We start from the raw sequence: 25839 nt of genomic DNA, 5'->3' as shown, positions 1-25839 counted from the left end.
ATTGATGTCTCCAACTATTATTTTTTAGTTGTTATTCTCTTCTTTCAGTCTGAGGCCTCTGATGTTTCTCCTCAGAGGATGCAGCCTTAGGCATACACAGTCATCCTGGGATGACAGTGATTTTTAGTAGGGCCTCTTGGGCTATCTTTTCCCCTAATCACACCCAGCTATTAAACGCCACTAATTGCTGGCTGATTGCTCTATTGTTTTCAACAGTGCCCTTGGGCATAAATTGCTTCAGTCTGATCCAATTAAATACAGACTTCATTGCAGAAGTAGTTTTTGAGGTCAGTGTTTGAGGTTTGTTTTGACCCCAGGAGGGCTATTCTAAGCTAGCTCTTTCCCTTGGTTCTTTCTGGCAACCTAGCTGGCCAATACAACACAGCTTGTATCTTTCACGAATTTACCAGTCTTTTCTTAATTGCTAGAAATTCTACCAAAACCTCCATTGCTTTTTGACAATGCCCTTAGGTTTGAACTTCTCTATATTCTGTTTCAAATAAAGTCAGTTCCTTAGGATATAGCTCTCTAGTTTAGGGCCTATCGCTCCCCCTGGGAAAAAACCCTAAACCACAGCTCTGAAGCTGAAGGTGAGGCCAGTGGTGTGCTTCTCTCTGAGTGACGCCTCTGCTTTAGGAGCAGAGCACTGGGTGAGGCGGTAGAATTTGGTCATCTCAGTTTGCCTCTCCCTGTAAACAAGCAGGGTGAAGATGATTGGGGCCCCAGTATTGTCAACATGCAGCACCTGAGCTACAGCCTTCACTTTATGACTGGAGACTGATTGGAAGAAGGGTGCTCTCATCTTTGAATTGCATTTGCTGGCAGCCTGCCCCTCCTGGGAAGATACTGAAGCCCTTACAGGGAGCTGCGGGGAGAGGGCGCCTTGTATTCTTGGCTGTACCTGCCTGGAGTAGTTTCTTTCATGCTGAACTGGGAGAGGAGGAAGGAGCGGGTTATGGTTGAAATGCCACCGCCTGACAATATTCTTCTCGAGTTTTAGCAGATTTTCTTGAATGACTGTTTCTTCATTTAATGTATGCTCTTAGGATCATTATAAGAGACTGTAAATTGTTGAGGCTTTCTTATACATAATTTTTACCAGTTATGCTTATTTTTGCAGGGAGGTCTGCAGAGCTCCTCACACTGACATTCCAGAAGTTATTTCTGTTTATCCTGTCTTATTTATCCATTCTCTTGGCTGCTAAACAAAAGGATGGAAGTTCAAGTCTGCTCAGAGATACAAGAAAAAGCCCTGGTGATATACTTCCAAAAAAATCAAAATCAGCCATCGAAAACCCTAAGGAACACAATTCCATTCTGACACGTCATCAACTTGAAGGCAACTAGTTCACTGGGTTTTTTTGTTTTTGTTTTTGTTTTTTAACTGTAACATCTTGCTTGCATGCAAACCTTTTGAAGCATTTTTGACATGTGGTGTGACTCATAAGTGTGGTAAGACAGATATCACCATTGAGCTAATCTTTCTAGAAAACAGTTTGGTACTGTAGTGTATCAAGAACCTTAAAGATATTTCCTTTTACAAGGAAATTATCCAAAAGACAAAGATTTAGGCACAAAGATGTTTATTACAGCATATTTATAATACTATACACATAGGTATCACAGGGTATCACACCTAAGTATCCAACAACTGAGCAAAAGTTAAACAATGGTATATTCATTTGACTAAATATCATGTAGCCATGAAAATACTATGGCTTTGAAGAATTAACTGGGAAATGCTTATAAAACAATGGTAGGCAAGAAAAGCAGGTAACGAAATTATATATATTACATGAATTCTATTATTTAAAAAAATAGGAAAACACTAGGTAGAAAGATGCCAAAATGTTAATAGTGGCTGCCTCTGGACAAAAGGATTCAGGATTATAATGAATTTATTCTCTGCTTTAAAAAAAAAAAAAATTCTTTACAAATTGTTTTCAATTATTATATTAAAAAAAAATTTATAGCCAGTTAAAAGAATCAATAAGAAAGTTACCCAATGTGATCTTCTCTGCTCTGTCATCGGTTTTGAACTTTAAGGAAGTAACTGAACCTACTAGAATATAGTCTTAATTCTGCAAATCTTTTTACTGTATCCGTCTACCCCACTTATAAGGCCCACCACTCTATTGACTGCTATGGGCTATCCTACAAGAACAATGAGTCTGATGTAAGGCAAACATGCAAAAGCCCCTTAGAACATCTGTTTAGGTATAAATCTACATCTCCAGAACAGGGCAGATTTCAGTCTGGGTTGGAGGAAGCTAAGTATAGAAAGAATTGATGAGAAATGGGTAGAAGGAAGAAAGAGTGGCTCTCTGAAAGCAGGAACATGACTTGGCTTTCTGAGTTCAGAACTGTGCCTGGAACAGAAAAACCTAGCTGTATTGTCAGACTATAGGGCTTCTCCAGGAAGGAGCTTTACTTCAGCCCTAAAGTATTCGTTCTCTTTGGATGGGGACCAAAACTCCAGAGTTTAAGTCTATGGAGACAGAACTAAGTAGCTGGAAGTGGAATATGAGATATTTTGGGAAGATAACCTGAGTCTTGAGAGCAGAATTTCTCAAACTTTAGTGTACTCAAGAATTACCAGGAAGATTGTTTAAAATGTTGATTCCTAGGCTCCACCCCTCAGAGATTTTGATTTAATAGGTCTGAAGTAGGGCCAAGATTACTAAATTTTTGTCAAGTACCTCTCCTTCTACCCTCTCCCACCCCACAGTCAAGTCTTTCTGATGCACTGAGCATAGCTTTAGAAATCCAGAAACTCGAAATTGTAGGCAACATACTACGTGTCTTAGTTTCCTAGTGTTGCTATAACAGAAATACCACAAGCGAGTGGATTTAACAAACAAATTTATTTTCTCACAGTTTAGGAGGCTAGAAGTTTGAATTCAGGGTACCGACCCTAGGGGAAGGCTTTCTCTCTGTCAGCTCTGGGGGAAAGTCCTTGTCTCTTTTCCACACAATCTACTGCCTGAAAACTATTTTTAAAACTTGAACCGAGCTATCCTATGAAGTCATTTTTAAACTAAACAACTGTTTAGCTCAATTAATAAAGAATGTTTGCCTTAAGCATTGCACTCTTCTAAAGAATTATCTATATAAGCATGAATGACATGAATGAGAACTTTAAGGGGCTGAGAGTATAAGCTAATGGTGGTGAAACAATAGGGATGGATACAGTGAAAATGATGACACAATACAGAGTATGTAACCTCTATCATTGAACTGCACATGTAAAAACAGTTGATCAGGTTATATTTTGTTGTATATATTTTCACCAAAAATAAAAAGAAGCTATTGTGCTGTCATGTAGACATGGTGGTGGGTATCTAAACAGCTGCAGTTGAGACTGGAGCAGGGACCATGGAAGTAGTCACTTCAAGCCCAAATAACTGGCATGATTCCTACTTCCTGACAAGATCAGTCATGGTGCACAGGTCCAGACTAGTGATTCTTATCCAAGAAAATACAAGAAGGATCTAAGTTCTCCTGGTAGGAAGAGTAGGAAGCTGGGGTCCAGCCCGTGCTCTGGTAGGGGCTCAGAGACTGACTTTGTTGATATGAGGTGTGAGCGTACTTCTACTTCCTCTTTGTTGTCCTCCCTAAATGTGTGTCCCTGGGAAACAACTATTACAAATATAACTATAAAAGTTTACCTCCTGGACCAAATCTTCATTAGCTAATTCCCTCTCAAAACATATTTCTCATTCATTTGCACTATTGCAATAACCTGATAACTGATTTCCTTGCTTCCCATCTCTTTGCACTACAGTCAAGTGATAATTCTGAAACAAAAATCCGATATTTAAAATATTCAATTGTTCCCCCACTGGCTATAAAGAAAGTAATTTTTTTTTTAAGCCTCGGAACCTGTTTTTCAGTGAAACATTACCCAGAAGCCTAATTTAATGAAACAGGAGCAAAGCTTCTTTCTCACTAGAATGCATAGATGTGGCGGCATCCCCTCTTTTCAGCCCCCTCCCCCCATCCCTGTGGTTGCTCCGGGGGCACCACCGCAGAACTCTCTAAGTGTGCATGGGGATGTGAAACCCATTTGCCTGTGATGTCAGAAAGAACTTCAGAACCCAGCACCACTGCCCCGGTTACCCCCTGTTCCACTTCCTGCTGTTCCCATGCTCCTCCTGTGCTTTGGTCACATTGAACTAGTAGTTCTCAAATTCACTGTTTTTAAAAACTTTTTAAGTGTGCAGAATTTCGAGTATATATATATAAAATCAAACAGAATACTATAATGAACCTCCACGTACCCATCACTCAGCTTCAATGATTAAATATCCGTGCCCCATCTTGTTTCATTTACATTTCCATCTACTCCTTCCCCATATTACTTAGAAGCAAATTGCCTCATCATAATATTTCAGGCCTTATAATTTTAGGACAATGCTCAAATTGACAAAGAATCCATTATAACCCATAAAACCACCATTATATCTTTAAAAAAAAAAATGTAATCTTAGTAACATCAAATACCCAGTGTTCAAATTTCCAATCATTTCATGTCATGCTTAAATCAGGATCCAAATATGACCTACTCACTGAGATTAACTGATGTCTTTCTTTTAATCTATAGTCTCTGACTGAGTTATCTAGTGCTGCTATAACAGAAATACTGCAGGTAGACGGCTTTAACAAACAGAAATTTATTCTCCCACAGTTTAGGAGGCTAGAAGTCCAAAATCAGGGCACCAGCTCCTGGGGAAGCTTTTTGTCTCTTGTCAGCTCTGGGGGAAGGTCCTTGTCATCAATCTTCCCCTGGCCAAGGAGCTTCTCAGCACAAGCACCCCACGTCCAAAGGATGTGCTCTGCTGCTGGCTCTTCTTTCTTGGTGATTTGAGGACCCAGTCCTCTCTGCTCCCTTCTCTTTTATATCTCAAAAGAGACTGATCCAAGATACAACCTAATCCTGTAGATTCCTGTCCTGACTCATTAACATCATAGAGGTTAGCATTTACAACACATAGGATTATCAGATCACAAAATGGAGGACAACCTCACAATACTGTGAATCATGGCCTAGCCAAGTTGATACATATTTGGGGTGACACAATTCTATCCATAACAGTCTCCCCTTTTTTTTTTTCTCTTCCTGAAATTAACTTGTTAAAGAAATTGGGTCATTTGTAATTCCCCTTAATTTGTTGATTGCATCTTGACGGTGTAATTTAACATTCCTCCCATCCTCTGAATTTCCTATAAAATAGTAGTTGGATCTAGAGGCTTGGTCATATCGTTTGTTTTTGGCAAAACTACTTCATATTGTATTCATCTGTCAAGAGGCAAATAATATCCAATTGTCTCTTTTTGTGATGTTAGCAGCTGTTGATACTCAATGCCTAAGATCCATTTACTAGGGATTAGAGAATGGTGATATTCTATTTCAATCACTCCTTCATTTACTAGATAAGCTGTTTCTATAAAGAGAACCTTCTGTTCACCTACTACTTGGACACTTCAGTTCTTTTGTACATTGTTCCCTCAGATTTGAATGAATTCACATCTCTACTTGGTGAAACCCTAATTACGCTCTCAAACCAACCTAAATATCACCTCTCAGTGAAGCCCGGCCTTTCCCCCTCCCCTGCACAGTCAACCCCTCTCTTTTAAATAAATCTACCCATCATTACAATAACGCTTATCTCATTAATTCATAAATCTTTAGTGCCTCCATCCTTGGGACTGGAATTCCTCAAAGACAAGGATAGTCTTTGGCTCCAGCATCTGTATACAGTAATTATTAAATAAATACTTGCAGATGAATGGAAAATTAATGGAGTCAGGATTTCACTTTTAAAAATCTGTGTCACTGTATCAGTTTTCTAGGGGTGGCATAACAATTTATCACAAACTTGGTGGCTTAAAACAATAGAAATTTATTTTCTCATAGTTCTTGAGGCCAGAAGTCCAAAATCAAGATGTTGGCAGGGCCACGGTTGCCTGCATGGCTCTAGAGGAGAATCCTACCTTGCAGCTTCCAGTGGCTCCAGGTATTCTTTTGCTTGTGGCAATATAACTCCAGTCTCAGCCTCCATTTTCACATGGCCGTCTTCTGCGTTTCTGTGTGTTCTTCTGCGTTTCTGTGTGTTCGTCTCTTATAAGGACACTCATTGGATTTAGGGCCCACCCTAATCCAGCATGAATTTATCTCCATCTTAACTTTGATCACATGTGCAAAGACCCTATTTCCGAATAAGGTTCTAGATGGACATGAATTTTGAGAAGACACTGTTCAACCCAGTACTGTCACTTACCTAAACAAAGGTTACAAAACAACTAGCAATGAGGTAACCATCATAAAAACAAGGGCTGCCAGAAGTCAAGGCATTCTACAGGAACTAATGTTGCAATCAGAGCTGAGTTTACCAAATCAGTTACCAAGTATCTGCAGTCAGACATTAACTCAGCCAAGAGAGGAGAATTTAGTAAGACAGAGGTCCCCAGGCTGCAGAAAATTCCACTGCTTCAAGCAGCTTGGTTGGCACGCCCCACGGCTTTATATTAAAATTCTGGTTCCCCTCTCCTTAGCAGCTGCCCAAAACTAAAGGAAATTGGCAGAAACCAGTTTAGGCACCATGTTGACATTCAAAATAACCTTTTAGACCTCATACATAGTAAATTCCCCACCTCCGGGTGGAGTTTAACCACGATTTTCTGAACACACGATGCGTGAAGTTATATGTAAGCCCCATTGAACCTGCGTAATATGATTAAGAACGTTGCTGACGTGAGTTGTATGAACTTTCTACTTGTAAACCCCTTAAAAGTAACCTTCCCCCTTGCCCTTGCTGAGCAGTCTTGGCGGCAGCAGACCCAACTTTTCCTTTCCTTGTGCAATGAAATATAAGCGCCTTTCTACTCTCCCACCTTGGCTGAGACAAGTCGTGCCAAGCAGAACCTGAGGTTTCCACCAGGCATCGTTGGGGCCTGACTTCTCAAAAGTACAGGGAAGACACAGTTTGAGTCGGGATAAGCCATCGTCCTTCCTAGGAATTCCACCAGAAACAAGTTAGGAGCAGGATACAGCCCTCAAAGGACTGGCTAGGGCTCAGAGTCAACGGCACCCACTGCCTGTCTCTGTACCCTTGTCATCCAGTAGCAGGGCCCTGAGGTTGGGGATGGCAGGCAGAGCAACCCCAATCTTCAAATGGTATCTGGGTTTTAAAAAAACCCAAATACCTAGTGTGTCCTTGGGTGTGCTCTGAGGGAAGGGATGTGTGGAATGTTTAGGATCTGTGCCCAGGGGCACAGAGCAGTAGGAAGCTTATTTCCAAATCTTCAGGGAAGGCGGGGCAAGGAGATTGTTAGGCTGAACACCTGGGAGGGGAAGGAAGCCAGAGAGAACATAGGATATGCTCATCCTAACCACAGCACTATGGGTGGTGGACAGACGCTCTATACTGGGAGAAAGGTCCCCTGAGGAAGAGGGTCGTTGGGCTCCACGTTAGCCACAAAACATGGCCCAGAAACAAGAAGATATTGAAACCTCGGCCAAGACTTCCCCCTGCTCCGCCGCAGTTTCCCGCCCCCCCTCGCAGCCCGTCAAACCACAGCTTCTAACTGTGGTTTGGCCCGACCGCACTGCGGCCATAACCACAGTTTGAATTTGGTGCCAGAATCCTCTGCTTGCACGAAGATTTTTGCGCATGCGCAGGACCTGAAGACCTGTGTCCTCAGTCTGTCCTTGGTCCTGAGCATCACTGACGTGATTCAACACCCAGGCCTCCAAATGTGGACATGGGAGGGCTAAGGGCAGAGAGTTCCAGGCACCAAACCCAACCCCCAGATGCCACTGGAAATAAAAAGCTTCCCAACCCCCTCAGACAGCGTTGCTCCTTGTCTGCGCAGACAATAAATTTCCACTTTCTGTTTCCCTTGCAACTGGTGGTGTGGCATCCATCTTATTTCCATCGGCTTATAGGACAGGACAAGAACCCTCGTTCAGTTATAATACCGGGCTCTAAATAAAATTATGGCATAGACTTACCATGACAAATTAAGCAGCCATGACAAAAATAAGGTAGACCTAAATACAGTAGAGTAGAAAAATGTTCATGACATATTTTTATGAGGAAAAGCTAATTGCAGAAAAATATATATAGCATGCATAGAATCATTTCATTAGAAGTATATGTTATATAAGCGCATACAAAGAGGTATCTGGAAGGAAAAGAGCCCTGGTGGCACAACAGTTAAGCATTCTTCTGCTAACCAAAAGCTTGGTGGTTTAAATCCACCCAGGTGCGCCTCAGGAGAAAGACCTGCCAAGCTGCTCCCATAAAGATTTTTCTTGCTGTTGTTGGGTGCCATCGAGTCAGTTCCTACTCATAGGGATACTATGTGAAACAGAACAAAGCACTGCCCAGTACTGTGCCATCCTCACAATCTTATGCTTGAGCCCATCATTGCAGCCACTGTGTCAATCCATCTCCTTGAGTACCTTCCTCTTTTTCACTGACCCTCTCTACTTTTCCAAGCATGATGTCCTTCTCCAGGGACTGGTCCCTCCTGATACCATGTGAGATGAAGTCTTGCCATCCTCCCATCTAAGGAGCATTCTGGCTGTACTTCTTCCAAGACAGACTAGTACGTTTTTCAGGCAGCCCATGGTATATTCAATATTTTTCACCAACACCATAATTCAAAAGCATCAATTCTTCTTCAGTCTTCCTTATTCATCGTCCAGCTTTTACATGCATATGAAGCAACTGAAAATACCGTGGCTTGGGTCAGGCTCATCTTAATCCTCAAAGTGACATCTTTGCTTTTTAACACTTTAAAGAGGTCTTTTGCAGCAGATTTGCTCAATGCAGTACGTTGTTTGATTTCTTTACTGCTGCTTCCATGAGTGTTGATTGTGGACCAAGTAAAATGAAATCCTTCACAACTTCAATCTTTTCTCCTTTTATCGTGATTTTGCTTATTAGTTCAGTTATGAGGATTTTTGGTTTTTTTTTTATGTTGAGGTGCAATCCATACTGAAGGCTGTAGTCTGATTTTCATCATTAAGTGCTTCAAGTCTTCGCTTTCAGCAAGCAAGGTTGTGTCATCTGCATAACTCAAGTTGTTAATGAGCCTTCCTCCAATCCTGATGCCCATTCTTCTTCATACAGTTCAGCTTCTCGGATTATTTGCTCGGCATACGGATTGAATAAGTATGATGAAAGGATACAACCCTGACGCACACCTTTCCTGACTTTAAACCACGAAGTATACCCTTGTTCTGTTTGGTCTATGTACAGGTTCCTCATGAGCACAATTAAGTGTTCCGGAATTCCATTCTTTGCAATGTTATCCCTAATTTGTTATGAGCCCATGGTCGAATGCTTTCACTTTGTCACTAAAACACAGGTAAATAGCTTTCCGGTATTCTCTGCTTTCAGCAAATCCATCTGACATCAACAAAAACACCCCCTGGTTCCTTGTCCTCTTCTGAATCCAGCAATTACCAGAAAGATGTTTACCTGTCTTATTGACTATGCAAAGGCATTTGACTGTGTGAATCATAACAAATTATGGATAACATTGTGAAGAATGGGAATTCCAAAACACTTAATTGGTTGCAGCAGTACATCGACAGGGAACCATAAAAATTACAGCCTAGGAAATCCTATGGGGCAGTTCTAGTCTGTCACATGGAGCTGTTATGAGTCAAAAATCTACTAGATGACACCCAACTACAATGCAATAAATGGTTAGCAGTAGTGCCCCGCCTTGTTAACGTAACTGCTTCAACCCTGGAGCCCTGGAGACACGGTGGTTAAGAGCTTGGCTGCCAACCAAATAGTTGGCAGTTCAAATCTACCAGCCACTCCTTGAAAACCCTACAGAGCTGTTCTACTCTGCCCTGTAGGGTCACTATGAATCCAAATCAACACAACAGCAACAGGTTTGGGGCGGGGGGGGGGGGTGTGCGTGCACACGTGTGTGGTTTAGCTGTTACCATTTCAATTTTTACATCACAAAAAAGCTATATAAAATTTTACAGGTTAACCCAAGATTTTAAAAACTGATCATCGTGGGTATGTGGCAGAGTGGTGTTAGAAGTACATGCTCAACATGCACGTCCTCTTGCTGGAGGTGGGTCCTGGCTAGTGACGGGGTTCTGCCAGCAGAGGGCACCCATTCATTATCTCTTCTATCACATCATCTCCTCCTGTATGCATGCTCTGTGCTTGTGTTTATTCATGCTCTCTTAGGTAGAGAGCTGCTCAGCCTGCACCATTTGACCCCTGGAAGTTTGAGTTAATGTGGCAATAGTCTGGGGTAAGCCACAGGGTAAGGGACAAGAATGGATAGAGGGGATCTGGATTCTCAGGTCAGTCCTGCCAGTCCTCCAGGATCCCTAACCTGAGTGCGCTGGGAATCTCTGCTCTGCAGGGAGGCCTCTCTGACAGGGGAGGCCTTGCATAAAGTGGCTTCCTTCTGTCAATCACAGGGTGGAAAATGGCTTCAACCTATCGTCTATGCTACCACTTTTAGAGGAACAAATTGCTGAGCAGGGAGACACAAAACCAAGGATTTGTGACTCTTGATAGGCTGTTGGGTGGTACAGGTCTGGAGCACTGGTAGCAACTAGAAACCTAGTGAAGGAGAAAAGAGGAAAACAAAGCAAGAGAAGGAACAAGGAGCAATAAAGAGACGGGTAGGGAGAACAGGATGAGACAGGCCTGACAGTAGCAAGAATCTGAACTACTGCCCATTTTGTCCAATTGATAAGGTGGTTTCCAGGTCACTGAACCCTAGTTTTACACCAGAAGAAAGGAGAGTTAACAGGAAGACTGAATCATGCCCTCTAGGGATCCAGATTCTAGACCAAGAGCCAAACAAACACTGTAGGAAGACTGGAAGAAAAATAAACGTATCATCTAAAAATGAAACAGATCAAAGCAAGCCCTACTCTGTCTGCAGCTAGTTATTCCTCTTTGCACTGTGAAGCCATGCAGATGAAAAAAAAAAAAAAAGAAGCCTCTCCTAAACCACAGTTCCCATTTCATGCCCCTGGTGATATCACCAGCATTCTACCAAACTTATCTTTTCCAATACAGCCTTCCACTTCTCAAGGCTGCCTGTGTCAATCAGTAATCCATCCAGTTCCCAACCAGACACCTGGAAATCATCCTTACTTCTTCCCCAGGCCTTACCCTATTTTCTGCCAATTCTACCTTTCATGGATTGGAGGCAGTCTAGTTAAAAACACAGAATTTAGAATCAAACAAATCTGGTTGAAGTCTGACCTTTGCCATTGAGTGTAACCTAAGGCAAGTTACTTAACTGCTCTAAAATTTCATTTCTTCATCTGTAAGATGGGGATAATCAGAGTTGTGGTAAACATTTACTATTATATATGCCCAAGTCATTCCCTTCTTATAGGGCCAATGTAATGATTAAATGCCAATATATTCAAAGTACTTAGGATAACATCTTACACACAGTAAACATTAAATAAGCTATTATGATTCTTACTGAACAGACCTGAAATTGACCATTTTTTCACTTTTTTCTATACTACAACCTAGTCTAAGCCACCATCATCTCTTGCCTAGAATTTTGCACCTTCCTCTAACTGGTCATCCTCTGCCTTGCTCCTGTCTTTTCCTCTCCATACTATTCTCTATAGCTAGTAGTTTGGTGAGTTGACTGCTTAAACAAACATTTTGCCCTCAGGGTAAAGTCAAAAACTCTTGCAAGTGGTTTACAAGGCCTTCCACAATCTGAACAGGTATACAAGCTTATTCCACCTCACTCTCCTCCCACCTTGATAAGGCTCCGGCCACATCAGGCTTCAAAAGCCAGGAGAGTACTATAGTCTTTCCCAGGACCAGCCCTGTGTGTGTGCCCTTTCCTCTGCCAGGAACACTTCCCATGCACACTCCCTTTGCAGACCAAGTCTAGGTTCTGCCACTAATACATCTATGTTGTTATGTGCCTTTGAGTCAATTCCAACTCATAGTGACCCTATAGAACAGAGTAGAACAGCCCCATAGGGTTTCCCAGGCTGTAATCTTTAGGTAAGCAGATTGCAGAGCCACTGGTATGTTCCAAAGACCCACCTTCCGGTTAGCAGCCAAGCTTTCAGCCACTGCAGTACCAGAGTTACGAGCTAAATCATCATCAAACAGCTTGGTGGACTGTGAACTTCCCTCTGCAAAGTGTTAGCTGATGTTGATTCTCAGTGCAGTTAGAGCAGGTGCTAATCTACGGTCCCAAACTCACCTGGACAATACACGTGATTTTTTTTTTTTTTTCAAGCAGCCTAAGTGCTTAACTACACCACCAGGAGGGCAAGGTTGTAAATCTTTACAAAAGCAGACTGCTGCATCTTTCTCCCATGGAGGGGTTGGAGGGTTCAAACCGCCGACCTTTCAGTTAGCAGCAGAGCACTTAACCACTGTGCCACCAGGGCCCCTTCCATGCACCTATAAAAACCAAACCAAACCAAATCTGCTCCAATGGTCAATTCCAACTCAGTAGCAACCCTATAGGACAGAGTAGAACTGCCCCATAGTTTCCAAGGAGTTTGTGGTGAATTCGAGCTGCCAACCTTTTGGTTAGCAGCTGTAGCACTTAACCACTACACAACCAAGGATTCACATGCACCTATAGGACCGTGTATTTCAAAGCACCAAAAGATTAAGAAATTTGCTCAAAACCACACAGCTAAGTAGCTGAGTAAAGATTTGAACTCAGTCTGGCTCCAGAGTCTGAGCTTAGTGCTTTTTCCATTCATTGTCATTCTGAATCACTGGAAACCCTGGTGGTGTAGTGATAAAGAGGTCCGCTGCTAACCAAAAGGTCAGCAGTTCCAACCCACCAGGCACTCGTTGGAAACTCTGTGGGGCAGTTCTATTCTGCCCTAAAGGGTCACTATACGTCCGACTCCAGCAACAGGGTTTTGTTTGTTTTTACCCCAGTAAAAGATTCCTGGTGGCACAGTGGTTAACAGCTCTGCTACCAACTGAAAGATCAGTGGTTCCAACCACCAGCCACTCCTTGGGAGAAAGATGTGTTCCTTCTGGCATCTAACTTCCCATCTGGGATCATTTTCCTCCTGCTTCAAGGACATCCTATAAAACACCCTAGGTGAAGATCTGTAAGTGGCAAAAGCTGCTTTTGTCTAAAAATGTTTTGTTAGCCCTTTCTTTAAAAAGTTTCACTGGGTGTAAATTTCCATGTTTTTGTTTTTTTTTTCTTAGCATTTTGAAGATATTCCACTGTTTTCTGGCATTCGTACTCAATGCTTAGAAGTCACTCATCTGTGTGGTTTTCTACGGTCCGTATTTTCTTTCTAGCTGCTTAGGGTTTCTCTTCTTGGGTTTTCATCTTGATGTCTTTAGATGAGTTGTTTATCTTGCCAAGTGATTCATTAGGCTTCCTAAATCTGAGGTTTGGTACCTCTCACCAAATTGGAAAAATTTATCAGCCATTTTCTCTTTGAATATTGCCTCTTCCTTTCTGTTATCTCCTTCAAGCTCCAAATAATGGACATTAGATCTTCTAACCCTGCATCTCAAATTCCTTCATGTTTTTCATCCTTCTTCTCTGTGTAATTTTTTGAGATCTAGGAACTCACTAATTCCCCTTCAATTTGCCAACTGTATTTAATCCATCAAGTTTTTCAGTTCGAATTTGTGTTTTTCATTTCTAATTCAACGAGGCTTCCCCCACCCCCACCCCAAATCTGCTGGGTTGTTTTTTAATCCGCTTATTTTCTAATTAATTTTAGTTCTTTAATCAAGAAAATTTCATTATAGTCCGTGACAATGTCAACATCTGAAGTACTTAAGGACCTGCTTCTCTTTGTTCCTGTTTTCACTCATGCTGCCCACCCCAAATCTGCTAGGCTGTTTTTTAATTCTATTTTCAAACTAAATTTAGTTCCTTAATCAAAAAGTTTATTTCATTATAGTTTGTGACAATGTGAACATCTGAAGTACTTAAGGATCTGCTTCTGTGTTTGTTCACCTGTTTTCACTCATGGTGCCTTAATCTTGGGTACGTTGTATAATTTTTAACCAGGGTGGCTTGTTTGCCTTGGAAGTTCATCTATGGGAATATTTTTGAGGCCTTAGAAGAATTGCATTTACTCTTGGAAATCATCTGAGGATGTGACAACTGAGTACCAGTTTAATTACCCACTAAAGAATTCTGGACCCCACAGGTAATGTAAATTTGGGATGAAAAACCATCAGGGCCAACTTGTGGTTATGAGTTATCAGGAGGGATACTGTGTATTTCTCCTTCCATCCTGCGCCAGTTGCCATCGAGCTGGTTCCAGCTCATGGTGACCCCGTGCACATCAGAGCAGAACTGATTTTTCAGAAGTGGGTCACCAGGACTTGCTCCGAGATGCCCGTGCACATGAATTGCCAACATTTTGGTTAACAGTGGAGCGTGTTAACCATTTGCACCACCAGGACTATCTTGCACCGAGGTTGAGACAGACAAGTTCCTTTCTAAGTTCCCTCCTCTTATGGCGTGGAGTTTGCTTCTTGTTCACCTTTACTCTGAGGGTATATGTAGTCCTTTGGGGTATATCTGCTTTACGGGGGTTTCATCTGTTAGATCCTCATTTCCTGGCCCTGGTTTCCTCTGTATGGAATCCCTGGTGGCATGGTGGTTAAGAGTTCGGCTGCTAACCAAAAGGTCGGCAGTTCGAATTCACCAGGCACTCCTTGGAAACCCTATTGGACAGTTCTACTTTTCCTATAGGGTCGATATGAGTTGGAATCGACTCGACAGCAACGGGATTGGTGTTTTGCTTTTTTTTTTTTTCTCCTTAATAGCTACTGAAGTAAAAGCTTAAAAGATCAGCTGAGTTTGGCAAAATCTCTAAGTAAAAACTGGCATTGGCAGTGCTCATCTCCTAGGATTCCAACTTTCACTTCATTTTGGAGATCTGTGGATCCCTTACTTTTGTTCAGGCTCTGCAATGTGTTTTAAAGTATTCTTTACATATTTTTTCCAGCAACTTAGTTGTTTCTGCTGATTTTTCAAAGCATCTAATGCACCATACTGCAAAAAACAGAAAGCCAAATTATTTTCAACCGTACACACTGCACCTTCCCCTACCACCTGGATCCTGGCAGCAGAGCAGGTTGTAAAAAAAAAAAAAAGCCCAGAGTCCAAGATTTGAAAAAGACCAAGGCTAAACCTGCCTTAAGTGTGGAAAAAAAGTGACTGGGATGAAGACAAAAACAGGATACAGACTGCCTGGCACAACATCACCACAGATACCCATTTGCCTTTCCTCAGGCACAAGTGTTTTATGGCATCCAGACTATTTGCCTGTTAGTACTAAAAACATCTGAGGAACGATGGTAATACAGTAATTCTTTCTGTGTCCTCAATAAACGTGGAAGAACCTGTTCTTTTCAACAATAAAGACCAGAGATGAATGAGAGATAAGTAACACTTATTACTCAGCTTAATAAAAAAAACACTAGTCGCCATATGCTTCCACTTATGCATATGGATCCTACAATTACAGTAGCAGGTGTAAAGCACTTGACTCAATTCATTTGTGGATAGCTGGCCCTGGTCATTTCACACCACATAAAAGGAGAAAAACACACGAGTCAGGAAAAAATGATGCAGACAGAGCAAAATAATTTTGGTATCTATCCTACCTCACTTCCTCCAGCTTTCTCTCCATCCATGTCTGCCCCTAAGTTCTGAGTGGATCGGCTGAAGAATTGTTCTAAGTAATGGTCAGAAGACAGGAAAGTCAACAGGTCATGAAGTCATGCGAAAGGTTATGAGAAAGAAATTTACTCCTACAGATACCTTGTTGCTTACCTTTTTGTGCTTTCTTGGGGTAGGGTGTCTCTCTGGAGTGATTTAACGTTTCCAGCCATAGACTCCCTGGCTTTGGCCAGTGGGGCCTCTTGGCTAGTCTTGCTCCCATTGAAGTACCCTTTGTAGACAGAGGTGACACTTCAAAGTCAGCAACTCCAGGAGATCCTCTATGCCCTAGGAGTCCCCATATCAAAGCAGGATTCACTCCTCAGCAGCCTGGGCATTATCTATATAGTATGATTTGCAGGATATTAAGTTTCTCCTACTGACATACCACTCATATTACCACAAATTCTACCATAAGCAATTCTTCCCTTTGAGTTAAACATTATTTCTTTTATGAATCCCCTATAGACATGACAATCACCATACCACAATATACCTACATCTATCACGAAACTAGTATTATTGCCAGTGGACTTGGAGACCATTGTCCTGGGTTTTAGCGTGAGCCTTGAAACCTTAAGTCACTACACATCAGTGTCTCAAGGTGCGGTTAGCTGACCATCTGTGTCAAAATAACCTGTGCGACTCAACCAGGTTGCTACACGGGCAAATTTTAGCAAAGCCCAAAGGATTCCTAAAGTTGGTGTAAGCAAGAGTTATCCATCCACAAGCTCCAAAAGCATCACTAAACCAGTGTCAAGAAATTTAGTGATAGAGGGTCTTTACAGATCATTCTGTTTAACACCTCATTTAGTTAAGGGCACAGAAAGAGGAAGTATTTTTTAAAAGATCACAGATCTTCACTACAGAGGATTCTCGTGGATTACCATCTATGAGAAAGGATCCATGTTTCACTCTCTAACGTAAATCCAACACCTAGAACAATGCCTATTATACAAGGTGCTCGGTAAATACTGAAGGAAATAAATTAATCCAGGGAGAAGAAAGAAGAGTAAGGGTTGTGTCTTACTCAGTATAACAGAGAAATAAAGGCTATCCCCCAGTAGCCAGTTTTGTCCACATAAGTAAAAATCATCTCAGAACGGACCACCAAACCTCTTTGGAAAGCAAAGTCTAATAGCTTTTGGCTCTGTGCTTCATTTTTCTAGTCTAAAACTGTAATTGTCAGACACAGATCAAGCCTTAAAAAAGGTAATAACTACAATGCTTAGATTTCCTGGTCTCACTAGCCCAAGAAAGTTTTCATTCCCAAATCCTAGTTCAATAAAATGAGACATGACCATCATCAAGAGGAGCTATATAATTTTAATCTAACGATTTGGGCATACAGAAAGCATTTTACATAAATTCTCTTGAGTCTTTTAATTATATAATAGGAAATATGGGCCCCAGAAAAATAAGTCTCTTCCATAGGTCTTATTCCTTGGCCTCTGCAGTAAAGACAATCCCTGATAATACAACAACTATTTGCTACCCACCCAGATGTTACTTGGTAGGGCACAAAGGAAGCTACAGGCCTGTCCTCCATCTTCTCACTGAAGGATATGTACAGCCTGAGGAACAACCTCATGGCCTGATGTCCAGTATTTACATACATGGGCCTTTTAATTCTACATTTCCATATTTATTAGGATGGCAGTTGGGGTTGGTAGTTTCTAATCTTCCACTCATAAATGTAAAGTTCAAGAAGACCATATACTGCAGTGGGCTTTAGTCAACATTTTGTCAAATGTTGCCTCTTCCTTAGTCACCTTTCAGTGACTACGGATGCCATAATTCCCTATATTTCAACTATTCATCTTTAAGATAGTAATAAGCTTCCTGTACTCTACTTCAGCCACATCTATTTTTTAAGAATCTGGAGGAAGACTGTCTCAAATATAATTAAAGGGAATGTTGCTTGATATGAGTTGGGATTGACCTCAAACTAAATCCACCCTGGTATAACCCTCTGGGTGCTCTGGAGAGAAAAAGGACACAGATACATAAGGAAGTCACCAGATGAAAAGGAGAGGAGATAACAGCTTGAAGTAAAGAAATGACACAGACCCCCCACATACACACTTTCAAAACTTTATTTATATAAAAAATTCATTTGTTTTTAAAAGCATTAACAAGAAAGAAAGAAAAAGAAAAGGTACGGAGCAGAGGACGTGCTCCTTAGTAGTGTTCAGTGAAGAGGTGGGATTTTTGGTTCTCTGGTACTGAATGTTTAGTGTTTTTATAAAAAGAAAAAAAAAAATTAAAGGTCCCCAAAGGTCCATGGCTGTTCTATTACCCACACCCCACCGAGAAAAAGAGCACCAAGGAAAAGAGCAGAGGAGGACAAGAGAAAACAAGAGTGGAGCCAGATCTGGATGGGGTGAGTGCCTCTGTGCAGTGTGCTCTTAGGGTCACAGAGAGCAAAAGGCTCCTTTTTGCCAGAAAAGATGGATAAGAGTGGGAAGACATGGGAGGGAAAAAAGGGCAAATAAGGAATTTCAATGCACGGGGAAGGGAAGGGGGTGTGCACGTTTCTCCTACCCCATAGCCTCAATATGTAAGGGAAAGGGGGGTGAGGAGAAGGATGAAGATTTCCAGTTGCACTGAACTTTGAGATTAAGGGGGAGGAGGAGAAGGCAAATAAGGAAAAATGTTAAAATTAAAAAAAAAAAAAACCCCGCATAGCAGCTGATTCCTCTAGCCCAACCTGTTAATACCCACTGAACTGGGGGAGGAAAGTGTTGGGGTGGTATAGTGGAGGGAAGTCAACTTGCCTATAACTCTTTCAGAAATGACTGTAAATTCTGGGCAACTGAGGAGTAAGAGTCCCACCACTCACTCCTCCCACCAATCTCATTTTAAGATTCATCAGAATGGGATTATTATTTTAAAATCCCACACTGTTGAGCGAAAGCGTGCTACGGCTGAAATTAGAGGCTATACCAATCCCCAATAGAGAATCTGAGGTTCTCTAGGTCACCTTTCTTCTTTCTGCTATTTAGGGTCAATAATGGGTAGGAGAGCCAACAAAATATAATTTGTAAAATCATGAGAAATGAGACTGCAGAGGCAAAGAAAGGCACATGGAAGGGAGAGAGGAGATGCACCCCAGGCCAAAGGCACAAAGAAGAGGCAAAGCCGGGGGCAATCCCCGCCTTATCAGGGTAAAGGGGACAGGAGTTATGTACATCAAGTCCTTTAGTTGGCCAACCAACCCCAGGGAGCAGGCAGGGGAGGGAACAGGATTATAAGGGTAGGAACAAGAGAAATAGGGCCGGGGGGGAAGCCAGCTTTGAAGCTTCCTGCCAGTTTCAGACTAACTGCTTCGTGTACATTCCAACTACCTCCTCCTAGAGGCTCCTCTTCTCCCCAAAAGACATCTTTCTGCTCCTTCTCACCCAAAAATTCTTCCTTGACATATTCTCCTTTTTCAACAGCCTCTTGCAAATGGCCAGGCCAGGTCAGCAGATATATCACAGGATGGGAGAGGAGGGATACTAACAGCCTCAGTAAGGGGCAGTGGCAGCAGCCCAGGGTTGGCATGAGGCTCGAAGAAGAGATGGAGTCTGTAGGTCCTTTACGGTGCCTGTCTCGAAGAAGAGGAGAGCAAGGTTTCTTAATCCCAGTTCTAGGACCCTCACTTACTCAAGGGCCATTTCCAGGTGGAATGTGCCAATGCTGCCAACCTTCTTTGCTTCAAAAGTAGCGATTAGGAATAAGGAAGTGCTCACACTCCCCTTCTCCAAAAAAAATAAAAAGTCCCTTCCCCACCAGAGGAAAAAAAAAATTAAGAACCACCAGTTTATCAGATTGCTAGACACCGCATATAGAGCATGTAACTTCCAATTCTTCTCATGACTTCCAGTGAAGATTTCTACTGTTCCCCTCTCTCCACACAAGGCCAAGAGTTCCAAGAAGAGCCAGCAAAAAGAGCTAACTGCAGCAGTTTCTTAAGATAGGAGAGACTGAGGCATCCTATGCAAATAACTGGGTCAGGCTCTTTGGGAGAAACTGGAGGGGATTTGGAGTGAGGGGTCAATTAAACTTCACTGGAAGAAGTTGGGAGTTGAAAAGGCGACAGCCACTTAGGGCTATAAGGACAGGAGGCAGCCTGGCAGTTGGCACAATAGTCCAGCAAAGAAAGGAAAAAATCATCAGTCCATTTCACCAACAAAAAATAAAAGTACATATATTATAAGCTCAGATGGAACGGAGATAGTGGTGCTAAATCTTCTGCTGTAGGGAAAAAAAGAGAAAAAGAGTACGTTAAAAGAGTTGGGAATAACAGAACCAAAAAAGAGAGCTTAGTGAATCTGGAAGAAGGAAAGGAAGACAAAATGGAGAATCAAATCACCAGCTGCACATCCCAACCTCTTAGGAGGTAACAATCACAGAAGCAGAACCCCTAAACCCCTCGTGGCCAAGACTAGCATCTGTGGCCTGATCAAATCAGCATGATTGGCAAACTGCTGGCACACAGGGGCCTCCTTCCTCAAGGATGATGATCTTGGGGATAGCTGAAGGACATACCATGGTGGGGTAAGACATTTGGTCCCCCTCATCATCCAAAACCAACACATCCAACTCTTCCTCCAGAGATTCCTGCCCCTCCTCCTGCTGTAAATACATGCAATTTGTTAGTATGAAAGTAAGGAAATAGGAAATCTCACAAGTGCGTACCAGACCTAGAATAAATTCCAAAATTTGTAAACCCAAAGGTAATAGTAAGAGAAGGGCAAGACATTCGGAAAAAGGCAGCCACAGGGAGAGAAATGTATGAGAACAGAGCGGTCAGCGTTAGTCCTATTAGTAACATGCTTACAGCCTTCCTCCCCCATCTCCAGCATCACAGAATGGCCGAAGAAATCCCAAGATGGGTCAAAACCCCTACTTTTTCCTGAAAACCCGTACCAGAAAATGATGTCGTCTTTCACTATGTACTTCTTTTCCCTATTTCACAAAACATGCAGCCTTCTAGAAGGATAAGCGTATGTAAAGAGAATTTACCATCAGGGGTGTTCCCTTTAATGGCTCCATATCCCCTAGGTCCCCGGATCGATCCAGTGTTCTATTGTGGTCCCCTCTCTCATTCAGTGTGGAATAGTTGTTATCTAGATGAAAAAAACAATATACAGAAATATAATATTCTTCTCTAATACACAATACATTTCAAATAGTTAGGTATTAATTAGGCACTTCTGGTGGGAACTGAGCTTTGCCAAATGTTCCATAAAGGCATTAAGGTCTGGTAGTCTCTGACTTAAAAAGAACTTGCATCTAATTGGGAAGACGATCTATATGAAATACTGGAAGTATGACATGACAAAAAAAAGATTCCAGTAGGAGGTTACAGGAACAAAATGGGGGTGGGGGGGGGGGGTCCAGAATGAAGAGATGGATTGGCAAGTAGACCAGGTGGACTGAAATAGTGCATGCAGAGAAGACAAGAGAGTAAGCCTGGGGTTGGACCATGAAGGGCTATGAATAACTGCTTCAGGACACCAACTTGATTCTACAGGAAGAACAGAGACGCTAAAAGTTTTTTTCAAAACTTCTGAGCATGAGAAAATGTGGAAAAAACAGATGGATCTAGTTTTACTAAATTTTCTTTCATCCTATCAAATGGAAACAAACAATTTTTGCTGTTCCAGGATGGTAAATGGTAAGGGTGCTGCTAAGAAGAGGTTAAAATCTAAGAGCTAAGAGCTCTAGTCACCTCAGTGAAATATTATTCCATATTCTTAGGCAGGAATTAATCACCTACCCAATAATTTTGTGTTTGATCCCATACTGCTCATCTGAATTTCTTCCCGATCAGGTTTCTTATCTATATGGAGTCAGAAAGGTATACAGGTCAAAAATCAACTTTCCAAAATCCACACCCATTATAAAAATTGCTTCCCAACCTCCTTCTTGCCATTCAAATTTTTACTGAGTACCCACTATAGGCCAGGCAGTAGGCTATGCTCTAGGGTTATAACAAAGCCCTCATGGGGCTTAGAGGAATACCTTTTCCTACAGACTCCTAATACAAAAGCCATTCAATCTAAGCCAGCAGTTTTCAAAATTACTTGGTCTCCAGACTTAATGGTCTGACCAAGACTGGAGGGACCCCAGAAGACATGGATGGACCCTGGACTCTCTGTTAGCCCAGAACCGAAACCATCCCCGAAGCCAACTCTTCAGACAAAGATTAGACTGGACTATAAAGACATAAAATGATACTCATGAAGAGAGTGCTTCTTACCTCAAGTAGATACATGAGACTAAACGGGCAACACCTGTCTGGAGTTAAGATGAGAAGGCAGAGAGGGACAGGAGCTGGTTGAATGGACGTGGGAAATCCGGGGTGGAAAGGAGGAGTGTGCTATCACATTATAGGGAGAGCAACTTGGGTCACATAACGATGTGTATATAAATTTTTGCATGAGAAACTAACTTCAACTGTAAACTTTCACTTAAAGCACAATTTAAAAAAATTACTTGGCCTCAGGGCTCCTTTACAGTCTTAAAAATTATCAGCTTTAATTGGTGTGGGTTATAGGCATCAATATCTACCATACTGAGAAATTTGATTCATGAACTTCACTTAAAAATAACAATAAGCCCATTAAGTGTTAACATAAATAATTTTTTTAATAGTTTTATGTTTTTGTGTATCTCTTTAAAGTCTAGCTTCATAAAAGATAATCGAATTCTCCTATCTGTTTGTGCATTCAAATCTGTTGTGATATGTTGTCTCGGCTAAAATATATGAAGAAAATATGGCCTCGCATAGATACACAGTTAAAAAAGGGAAAGGAATTTTAATAGCCTTTTCATATAATTGTGGACATTCTTCTTTGATCATATACCAACATTCAACAAGCAGTTTCTTCAATGTTAGAAGCAATGTGGAATCTAAAGCCATCATTAATAATCTCTTCATACTTTGTTAAATTAAAATTCATTGGTCTGTCTTGTACTCTGAGTAGATCCCCTCATCCCATCTGAAACATCATGCATCAGTCACTCAAAAAATACTGGCTCATAGAGTTATGCAGATCTTCCGAATGTTAACACATTTCATTACACAATATCCAAAAAAAAAAACACACACTTGTTACTATCACCATTGATTTCATTAGAAAAGTATCTGAGTATTAGGAGTTATCAGGCTCACAATGGCAAATACAAGTTTTCCAAAAAAGGCTCAAATTTTGTCACGGGCAACCCAATATTGTCCGTTATCTTCCTCAAAGGGACAGGTTCACTGCATTCATTTTCGAGAACATGCTTGCCAAATATCCAAGTCTGAGTAACCATAGCTCGTCTGCCAGTCGTTTTTCAAGTAAACATGGTAGTCCATAAAAAAATGGCTAGTTGAAGTAACAACTCAAATAGCATAAGTGCTTTCCCAAGAGACAACTATCATACCCTGGGATATGCGGCATAAGCGCGTTATGAGTACTTCCTATTTTGTCAGAATAGATACTAAAAGATGTGTGCTCACAGGTAGAGACTTACTGAAATTAATAATTTTTACAGCTTCATGAAACTGACTTTTTTTTTTCCACTGAGTACACTGAGATGAATATAATGACCAGTTCAGCTTGGTGCCCTTGCCTTGATTTATGCTAAGCCACCAGCAGTAAGCACCACCACCGTTTTTCTGAGATATCAGTATGAACGTTAACAGTCTTGGGGATGCTCAGGTCACACTCAGAACCACTGATCTAGGCAGAAGCCAAATGCGATTAAGATAATAAAGAACACAAATATCCACTTAAATGAAAAAGAAGCACTTTACAAAATAAAATACATGATTCTTCTTTGGAAGGGAAATGAGCCTGCTCTAAAGGCAAAAGTGTCTAAAAGGAATATAACCTGAAATAACAGTCATTACCTCCAGGTAAGAGAATTAAATAATTTTACGTTATTTTTCTGGTTAGCTGTATTTTCTAATTTTTGAACAAGGGTTTACGTTACAGTCATCTTTAAATCCACCAGCAAAGATAGAGGATCAGACCCAGGCTACTTGCCTATTTTACTTTCTAATACTAAAGCCTACCAGCGTCTACATTACAGGACAAAGTATTATTCCCCTAGCTCACCCGGAAATAAACATATGCCCCATTCTTAGTCAGTAAGCAGTGACTCAGAGCAGTAGGGGGCAGCTAAAAGGAGAGAGGTATGTTCCCTGTATACAGTACCTGATTTTTGGTTCCGGTCAATGAGTGGGAGAGTGGTATCATCATATGAATGACTGCTCTGGCTTCGAGAAGCATTGTTTAAATTCACCTGGAGGCAAACATAAAATGCAATAATGTCACAGAACACTGAATTCACCCACATCTTATTCCCTAATGGGCCCAGACTTCTAAGTTCCTATTCCCAGTTTCAACTCTTACCAAAAGGCAACTCATAAGGGTTATATAAATGCCCTATATAGTGAAGCAAACTAGGTTGTTATGGCTTCTATTTGTGTTCGTGACCAGGCATAACAAGGCATCAAACCCTCCTAACATCACAGGAGAAAGAGTCTCAGGGACTGGCAAATTCCTCCAAAGGGCTATGGTAGATCTGGGGAAAGTAAAAAGGCCATCACCCTTCATCACCTCTCCATCTCCACCACAAGCACTTACAGGATGTTAGGACATAGAGGGAGACCAGAGCTGCTTCGGCAGCAAATGAACTGTAAGCGCTACCTTTTTTTCGGAGGAATAAACCAAATGATTTCTTTTGTGCTGGAAGGCTTGGGACAGAAGCAGACTTGGTGTGATAATAAAATAGAAAAGACAAAAGACAGAAGTATTACCTTGAGATCAAGAATAAAAAAAGGCAAAAGTCTTATAGTCTTAAGAGTTACTCTACCTGAAAGTCAGTTTTCTTCCATCCTTCTTTTTCCAGTGGCTTCCGCAGTTCTTTATATCCCCAGATTGTCTGTAATACGAGTGCTGCTGCTCTAACCTCTTTTTCTGAGCGATTCCTTTTAAGAAAAGTAACACCAGATGGAATTTGGATATAAAACCAAGAAAGCAGCTCAGTACTGTACCCTCCAACACAATGTAACATAAAAATATAAGTGCCAAAATGGGCAAGATCAAGTTTTCTCCAAATCCTGTATTCTGTTCCAAACATCAGCACTAAAAAAATGTTTGATGAAAGAGAGTATGTTATCGATTTATAGATCAACATGACAGAAAACAGAGCAATACCTCTCATCACTTTACATGTACATACAGGGAAGGAAACCTTAGAAAGCAAAAGGGGAAAGCTCTTTCATACTCAAATTCTCCCCTCTCATACTCAAATTCTTCCAGCTACAATTTTAAGACATAATCTTACCCTGATTTGTTGATCAACACCAGCTTCTCAATACCCTGCGTCTCCCGAAGCTTCTTGGCAGCCTCCAAGTTCTCAGCAATAACCTCATTGATGGTGTTCAAAATAGAGACCACGGTATCCTCAGAGACATTCCAGGATGAGCTCTGTTGCCCTCCTGGCAGATTCTTTACCAAGTTAGGAATAGCATGTTTACCTATAGCAGTAAGACAGAAACACATGTGCAGGGAGAACAAGGTCAGTCAGGTCATGGGGAGTCTTCAGTAAATGGAACTGCACTGATCATACAAAAAGCACAGGTACTGCTCCATATGAATTGACTTCATTTTCCTACAGGATTATCCTATCAAAAGGGACAAGGACCTGGAATAGCCAGGGATTTATTTTCTTATTATTTTTCTTCCCCTTCTTCATTCACAATAAAACCACGTAATAATGAATATCAAACGTGCTATGCAGTCTTTTCAGACACTCTAGTGGAAAAGGCATATTGGATGAACAGAATAGAGTCCTTATGAATTAAACACACACACACACACACACAAACCTGGGCTCTGCCACTAACTAGCTATGATAACTCTGGGCAAATTACTTAACTTCCCTGACCCTCAGAGTTTCCTTATCTTTGGTCTACAAATGAGAACAAAGAGAGGAGCTTAACAGTGCCTAGTAACAAAGTAAGCGCTCAATAAATCACCGCTACCGATTTGCAGTGCAGTCAGTTCCAACTCATGGCAACCCCATACATGTCAGGGTAGAGCTGTGCTCCACAGGGTTTCCAATGGCTGATTTTTCAGAAGT

At 41.5% G+C, this 25839-nt stretch overlaps 1 protein-coding gene across 5 annotated transcripts in view; it reads right to left on the bottom strand.

The window, feature by feature from the left end:
- Window positions 1-13202: 13202 nt before the first annotated feature.
- Window positions 13203-25839, bottom strand: part of CTNND1 (catenin delta 1) — a 50544-nt gene continuing 37907 nt past the window's right edge. For 3 of the 5 annotated variants that reach the window (XM_049892002.1, XM_049892001.1, XM_049892005.1), the window contains 7 exons: window positions 25042-25234; window positions 24568-24682; window positions 23907-23994; window positions 21479-21541; window positions 20722-20825; window positions 20245-20331; window positions 13203-19950 (listed from right to left, as the gene is read on the bottom strand). In XM_049892002.1, coding sequence (XP_049747959.1) covers window positions 19939-19950; window positions 20245-20331; window positions 20722-20825; window positions 21479-21541; window positions 23907-23994; window positions 24568-24682; window positions 25042-25234 — 662 coding nt within the window. In that variant the 3' untranslated portion in view covers window positions 13203-19938. The remainder of the gene's footprint in view (window positions 19951-20244; window positions 20332-20721; window positions 20826-21478; window positions 21542-23906; window positions 23995-24567; window positions 24683-25041; window positions 25235-25839) is intronic. The other 2 variants (XM_049892004.1, XM_049892003.1) reach the window with 2 other exon arrangements.

This window comes from Elephas maximus, chromosome 7, assembly GCF_024166365.1.
Source record: "Elephas maximus indicus isolate mEleMax1 chromosome 7, mEleMax1 primary haplotype, whole genome shotgun sequence".
NCBI classification, from domain to species: Eukaryota; Metazoa; Chordata; class Mammalia; order Proboscidea; family Elephantidae; genus Elephas; species Elephas maximus.
Note: the sequence above shows the minus strand (reverse complement) of the source record. Positions and strands in the feature narration are given on the sequence as shown.